Genomic DNA, 8,116 nt, shown 5'->3' with positions numbered 1-8,116 from the left:
ATACGGTATCTCCGTAAAACAACGGCGAAAGTTACATTTTCTGAACGTATATTACGGACATACCGGACAGAAATTTTACGGAGGGGAGGAGTCTCGGAGGAAAAACTGACCTTACGGAGAATCACATAGGAATGAATGGACTTTCGGTCGGAGACGGTTGGATCGCATACGAGAATGTACGTATGTGGAAACGAGGCGTAATGATTCAATGCAGTTTGAAAAAATTTTGAAACAACGAACCTCATCACTCCAATGACTCGATGAGGTAGTATTGGATGTCATGACACAGCTTCTTGGCACATACTGCCCACCGTAGTTTTTGAACAAGCGAGCACTATTAGTTTGAATGCAATATACAATTGTACCACTAGATGGGAGTAATTTTTACACAGTGTCCCTTTAAGTATAAGAATGTGCATGTACGAGTATACTTATGCCGCTTTTCCACTGCATGGTACCAGCTCGACTCGACTCGACTCAACTCGACTCAGCTCACATTTTTGGCGTTTCCACCGCGAAAACATGGTATCTGGTACCTGAAGTGGCTGCTTTTTTTAGTACCGCCTCGCTCTAGGTTCCAAGCGAGCTGAGCCGATGCTAAAAGGTGACGTCGGCAGACGGCCGGCCACTGATTGGCCAGAGAGTGTGACGAAGTCACGAGAGCGACATGGCAACCATGCTGGTAACAGCCATAGCAGCGCCACAGCCAACATATTCCACTTCTTCAACTTCTTCAACATGCCAGCTAATAATACGAACACGAATACCATCGCATCGATGTCCTCCATTGTTGTTATGTGGGTTCTGTCCATGTGTGGGTTGCGTAGGTGTTGTTTGCGTCGCGTACAAAAATACGTCACGGCCCTTTCGCGCAGCCGACCCCGCCCACGTCCGGGAGGTACTATTTGCGGTGGAAAACGACCCGTGCTGCTACCGTGTCGAGTCGTGTCGAGACGAGTCGATTCGAGTCGAGTCGAGCATGTGCGGTGGAAAAGCGGCATTGGCTATGTGTACTTGTTTAAACACATGTATGTGAACATATGTATGTCCACGTACGTATGCATAGGAATATATCCCATGTAGATGTTATCATCTATATGTATGTGCAGATATGAAAACTTACAAAGTGTCCTTATGTATACAGTATGTATGCATGAACCAGTGCTATGGTCCTTACAGCACACGTTCAGTCCGGCCATTGTTTGAATAGGGGTTAGAGTTTAAAATGATACAGGTAAATAGGGGCTAGGGATTAAAATTATACAGGTAAATAGGGGTTAGGGATTACAGTTTAATACATTTTCAAGACTAGTATTACAACTATTTCTAGGATATAACATATGAGCATTCATCATACAACACATTTTGACAGACAAAACGTGTCTCGAATGTATTGTAAATATTGCAGGGTAGATGCTGCATACAGTTCATAAAGTTTGTATGTTTGGACCTCCAAAGGTATTCAAATAGCCTGGCTATCGCCAGACCAAGCTCAATCGTAGATTGCACGTTGGTCTGGTGAAGCTGCTGTCATTTTCTTCAGCACAAGAGGCGTGACCAATGGGCCTCAAATTACTCTGCTTGGCTGCTTGCCGTCGCTTCCCTGTCGTCATTGTGTTAAACCAGGGCGCCTGGGGGAAAAGCCAGCTTGGTGATTGGCTCCCGCAAAAACGTATCGAACAAGAGAGAAATGTATTGCTCATCTCCAGACCATTCTGCAGGGCAAACTCAAATCAGCGGCAGAATGGGCGGGGCTACCCAGTCTAATATTCAAAGACGCTTTGCAGCAGATCAAATCACATAATAAAAAAGTCAAATTAAATCTAGAGTTAAATAAGGGCAGCAAAACAAGACACACTTAAAACTTAAAATTAAGTGGTTCGATTCCAACCTTCTTGCTTCCACAGTTCAACATGGCCACCAACGAGCTCCTCTGGGTTGTGATTGGCTTTTGAAACTGCTCCTCTGGGCGGGAGCCCTGCCCATTCCTCCACAAGCTGGCAGCTGATTGGTGGGCAGTGGACCTGCTGACCTGATCCTGTTAAGACCTTCTGTCAGTATTTAATCTTCTGCTTGTTTATTTTGGGTTACGTTATTATTCATTGTATTGTTGATTATTATTTATTTATATTTGATTGAAGATTTTTCTGTTTTCTTTCACATGTTGACTCACAAAATGTACAAACACACTCACACACACACACACACACACACACACACACACACACACCTGTGTGTAGATCAGCAGGGGTCCTCTGCGGGTGCTATAGGTTTTAGCAGCTGTGGCCGCGCCCCCCTGCAGCAGACGGCTGCTGTTATTGGTCAGCCGGAGCAGAGACTGCTGCGACCTCCAGATGTAGTAATCCTATTGGTCAAAGCATACAGTCATTGATAGGTAGTACACAGACCAACTGGTTTGACTGAACAGTGTTGCATTGTGGTATGGGGTACCTGCGGTGTGAAACAGACCTCCAGGCGGCCATGTTGTTCCTCCACATGACCACAACCCCGACTCAGAAGGGACAGCCCATTCATGATTGCTCTTCCTGTGTGACCCTGGGAACAGGTCATACTAGCAGGTAGTGTATTCAAACTTATTTATAAATGTATTTAGCAAATACAATTCAGGAAAATATCCCAGGCAGAGCCCTGGTTGTTGATTGGCTCATTTAAATTGAAGACTGAAGATGATTGGTTGTATTTGAATTGTTTTTAATAATTTGGTTTAAAAATGTCCATACAAAGTGTGAGTGTTAATACACACACACACACACACACACACACACACACACACACACACACACACACACACACACACACAGGCGTCTGGATCTGGCAGCTCACAACATCTATAAATGTGTTATAAAAATAAATGCCATTGTATTTCAGGTTAAAATTTCTTGACATTTCTTTAACATTTGATTCACGCACATGTACAGAACTTCACATGGGGAGATTTTCTGGACTCAATCAGCTCCAGAAGATCAGAAAAACTCTCTCTCCTACTGATTTCAGATGCAGATCATTGAGGCCGGTGGGGGATAGAAGGCGTCTTGAACAGAGATGTTGGTCAAACACCCCAACCAATACATGATCCTGCCCCTTAAATGCCACCAAAAATGGTATAGGAGAACACATGAAGTTTTCAAGCAGCAGTCTCTAGTTGTTTGATTCCCAGTGCTCTGTTGAAACGCCTATGTCAACTGCAGCAGGGTTCCGTCATTTGGTTAAAACCCTCTGCGAAATGACCTAACTTAAGGGTTTAAAACCGATCTTACCTGACATACGCTCTCGTCCCATTCAGCAGCTCCACAGAACCATCTCCCAGCAACCTAAGACTTCGCTAAAAAACTCTTTGTGTGTAGTACCTGTTGCTATGTGTTTATGTGTCTGTTGTGTGTGAGTGTGTGTGTCCATTAAGTGTGTCTGTGTGTTTGTGTTTCTGTTGCCATGGCAGTAAGATGGATTTACAGACCATAAACTTCTGAGTTCTGAATTTCAATCTATCAGCACTCTGATTTCTGGTATTATTTAGCCACTTACTTACTGTTACGTACATTCATTTTTGATACATTTTATGCTTTTTATTCATAATGCATAATTTTTGTGTATATTCTATTTATCTATTTCTGCCATTTATGTTACTTATATTTTATTTAATATTGTTTATATTTGTAGGCCTTGTAATAGTTAATGTAATGTGAAAAAAAGTACTCAGATTCTGAATGCTATCAATGTAATTATGGACTTAATCTTAATACACATATATACATATATATATATATATATATATATATATTCAGCGTTATTGTACATGGGTCCAAAGACCATTGTGCGTCAGTTACGTTTTTATCTTTTCAAGGTGTAAAACCTGTTCATTAGATTTAAATGAAGTAATATTCATGTCATTGTTCCCTGCTTTACCAAGCCAGGCCATTAGGAGGCGCCAGAAACCATTTATCGGCTAGAAACCATTTCAACCAATATAGGGTTGGGGTTAGTTCCAGTCCGTCCAACATGCGTTTGTTGGAGGCTAATTGATTTGTAAAGTGCATAAAGCAAATAATAAAACATATTCCTATCATAATATAATCATAAACAAACAGCATATTTTTTTGAAATCAGATTGTTTTATTAACTTTCTGTATATAAAAAAACAAAATGCATAAATGTCAAAAATAGGTACCTGGCAGAACTATTAATACAATATATCATTTGAAAGTCTTCCATACCAATACTGTAGATTGCATATAAACCCCAAGTGTGAACCCTTAAACAGTCAGTCACATAGACTGTCAGTCAGTCCAATTGTCACAGTTTAGGCATTATTTGTTGTTGCTATAAGGGTTGGGCGGGTTCTGGTCCCAGGTGAATACAGAGGATAATTAAAGGACTAGGATTATTCTGATTATATATTTATCATTTAGTCCCCAGCAACCGTTTATCCTTTTGTCTATTATGGGATAGATCTTTGGTTCCCTGAGGTCCGTGTCGCTACACTAGAGGACATGAAGACCGAGCAAAGCTGTGATTGGCAGTAGTGGAAGTATTGTTCACATAAACATCTCAAAAACTCACTCTAATTAAGACTTTATACCTTGAAGATGAACAACGAGAAGATGTGAGGACAATATGACAATCAGGAATCAAGTCTAGGTCAACATACACATAAAAATAATGTGTGTGTGTGTGTGTGTGTGTGTGTGTGTGTGTGTGTGTGTGTGTGTGTGTGTGTGTGTGTGTGTGTGTGTGTGTGTGTGTGTGTGTGTGTGTGTGTGTGTGTGTGTGTGAGACAGACATCTAAACTATGTGAAATGTTTTCCTTGGTTTAAAGTCTCCCCAATCCAGGAGAAAACAGCAGAAGGCAGGGCTGGTTACCATGGTTATGTTGACCTGACTTATAAAGACTTCCCCAGTCTTGGGTCCTTAAGGTGAGTCCTGAGTGTAACCTGGAATGTTCATACTGTCACATCTAAATGTCAGTACATGGTAGCAGTTTATAAACATGTTGCTTAAAAACACAAAACTGTCTGCATGTTGGATCGAATATGTCCGTTATCTTCATGAAGTTGACTATTCTAGATAGAACCAGTTCTGATCGAGGAATAGGGTTTAACCTTCCACTAAAACCTGAAAAGTGTACATCCTAATAAGTGTAAAAGCTATAAGAATAAATTCAGAAATTTAAGAACATAAAGTTTACATCCTTATTCCGCAAAACAGGTTGCAATGTAATCCTAAATGGCAAAGGTCAAAATATGCTGCTGACAGCTTCGGAATATATTCTATCATTTCGGAAAGGATCCCGACAGAGAAATAAAACTTGTTTCTTTACCTTTCGCTTGAACTATTTGGCCCAGAGTAGGAAGAGTTTGGAGTGTGGGTGAGGGTTTGAGAGCAGAGTCTGCTGTGGGGACTACAGAAAGTGTCGTTTAGTGTTATCTAAAAGATTTGGGTGGAGGAGGGATGAGACTTTAAAGATAATAGAGAAATATCCTGCAACAACGCAACAAGGAGATTACAGAGGGAGAACACTCCTTGAAAGAGACTCTTTAAATTAAGTTAAATTAGTGGAGATCCTTTCCATAATGATATAACCTGATCTGAGCATCAGTGGTAAACAAGCCTTTACAGGTCCTTCATTGATGGGTGCTGTCGCCCCACAGGATGACACTGCAGCTGTCTCACAGATCACACCTGCAGCGTCCTCCTAAATACTGGACAAATCTCACATCATCGTCAGCATTAGTTCTTTAGACCCCAAATGATCTGAAAAAAGATGCTACAGGTTAAAGGACCACAAGGTAATCATTTGAGGAGTACTCTTCTATATAAGAGAAGTGCCCCGGTTCCCCTCGTAGGTCTAATGAGGTAAGTAACGTCAGACAGTGGTCTCGTCCTGTGCCCCGCTGCCCAGCCTCCGGTAGAACCGCCTCCAGGACTGCAGGGTCTTTCCGGACCAGATCCAGAACCCCGACGTGATGCCCACGATCATGGTCATCAGATATTTGATCATGAACACTGCGAAGTCCGGCCGCAGGGGTGCGGTATCGTGGCGAGGGCACGGCACCGCCAGCCGCTTGCAGGTCTGTGAGCGCCAGGTGTTCTCCCAGTGCGGCCGGAACGCCTGCTCGTAGAAGTAGCAGGCGATGACCACAGTGGCGGGCACCGTGTAGAGCACCGAGAACACCCCAATGCGCACCATCAGCTTTTCCAGTTTTTCTGTCTTGCTGCCGTCGTGCTTCATGATGGTGCGGATCCGAAACAGAGATACGAAGCCCGCCAGGAGGAATGACGTCCCGATGAAGAGGTAGACGAAGAGCGGCGCCAGCACGAATCCCCGCAGCGCGTCTACGCTGTTGATGCCCACGAAGCAGACCCCTGTCAGCACGTCCCCGTCCACCTGGCCCATGGCCAGGATGGTGATGGTCTTCACCGCCGGCACCGCCCACGCCGCCAGGTGGAAGTATTGGGAGTTAGCCTCGATGGCCTCGTGGCCCCACTTCATCCCAGCAGAGAGGAACCAGGTGAGGGACAGGATGACCCACCAGAGGGAAGAGGCCATGCTGAAAAAGTACAGCACCATGAAGAGGATGGTGCAGCCCTCCTTCTTAGTGCCCTGCACCACGGTGCGGTAGCCGTCCTCTTTGAACCCGTCGATACACACCAGCTGGTCCTCCAGAAAGAAGCCCACAGCGTACGCTAGAGCCACCATGAAGTAGCAACCCGACAGGAAGATGATGGGGCGCTCCGGGTAGCGGAACCTCTTCATGTCTACCAGGTAGGTGAGTACCGTGAACAGGGTGCTGACGCAGCACAGGATGGACCAGACGCCCACCCACAGGCGGCCGAACTTGAGCTCCTCCTCCCTGAAGTACATGAGTCCGCTGGGCTTGTTGGACTCGCATGGAGCCCCGCAGTCCTTGGCCCCCAGGAAGTGGTAGCCAAGATAGGGAAGCACCTCCAGCTGCAGCGGGCAGGAAAACGGCTGGTTCTGGGGGGTCAGGTGAGGATTCTGGTTTGGTCTTCCCAATTTCGGCGGCTGCATGGTCATCAGTTCCGGGAAAAACGGGACGGCGGACAGTGAGGTGGAGCTTCCGGAGTCAGAGGAGTTCTGGCCCACACAGATCTCTCCCCCACCGTGGACCGGGAAGTTCTCACAGCGGAGCCGCTCGGGCCACTGGAAGCCAAACTTGTTCATGAGGGCCTCGCAGCCGTGGCGGGCTCGCTCGCACAGGGAGCGGCAGGGCGGGATGGCCTGCTCCAGCACCGTGCACACCGGGGCGTACATGGAGCACAGGAAGAACTTGAGGTCCACTGAGCACTGGACCTTCACCAGAGGGTAGAACTGGTGGACCTCTAGACCTGCATCTTCTTGGTTGGTGTGGCCCAGCAAGTTGGGCAAGATGGTCTGATTGTAGGCGATATCCGTGCACAGAGGGATGGAGATGGGCTGGCAGAAGCCGTGCTCCGGCACCGACAGACCCGCGTCATCCTGAGATTGGGCCGCGCATGGCCAGGCGACCCCAAACACGAACAGAACGTAGACCCCGACAAAGTTGGTCCGGAACCGGTTTGAAGAACCAGATCTAGACCCTGACGTCACATACTCCAGCAGCGACATAGTTGAGGGAGAGAAAACTTTGATCTCACTAGACTTGAAGAGTACTCACCGAATCAGCGCCTTGGCAACATCGACATTTAAACAGTAAAAGTGTGTTATTTTGCATTTCGGAACGGTTGTTTTCCGTTAGAAACTGTTATTCTGCATCAGAAAGGTATCCGAAGTGATCCGAAGTGATAGTTTTCCACTCTGAAAAAATGTTATTTTCCAGGGTTTAACGGAGAGAAACATCCAGATGAAGTCCGCTGTTGGCGTTGCCCTTTGACTGCAGACATCCTCGTGTCCGTCGTCCCTGAGTGAACAAACGCCCCGCCGACCCTCCGGACCTCAACCAGAGATGAAGAGAAGAACGAACCTCAGACCCACCGACCCTCAGGAACTTGAAACAAAGATCAGAGAAGAATGAAACTTTCCGTGCAGATCATCAACAGCACGAGACGGTCGCTAGGATTTAGTGGGGGCGCGCGCACCGAGCAGATGGTTTCTAGACGC

The 8,116-nt window shown here is 45.8% G+C and overlaps 1 protein-coding gene across 1 annotated transcript; it reads right to left on the bottom strand.

Moving 5' to 3' along the window:
• Nucleotides 1–4,110: 4,110 nt before the first annotated feature.
• Nucleotides 4,111–8,116, bottom strand: LOC115561726 (frizzled-7-A-like). Its single transcript, XM_030381938.1, has one exon. It carries the CDS (start codon nucleotides 7,622–7,624, stop codon nucleotides 5,882–5,884), a length of 1,743 nt encoding a protein of 580 aa, XP_030237798.1. The 5' UTR covers nucleotides 7,625–8,116; the 3' UTR covers nucleotides 4,111–5,881.

The sequence above is a fragment of the Gadus morhua genome, chromosome 16 (genome assembly GCF_902167405.1).
Source record: "Gadus morhua chromosome 16, gadMor3.0, whole genome shotgun sequence".
Lineage (NCBI taxonomy): Eukaryota > Metazoa > Chordata > Actinopteri > Gadiformes > Gadidae > Gadus > Gadus morhua.
Note: the sequence above shows the minus strand (reverse complement) of the source record. Positions and strands in the feature narration are given on the sequence as shown.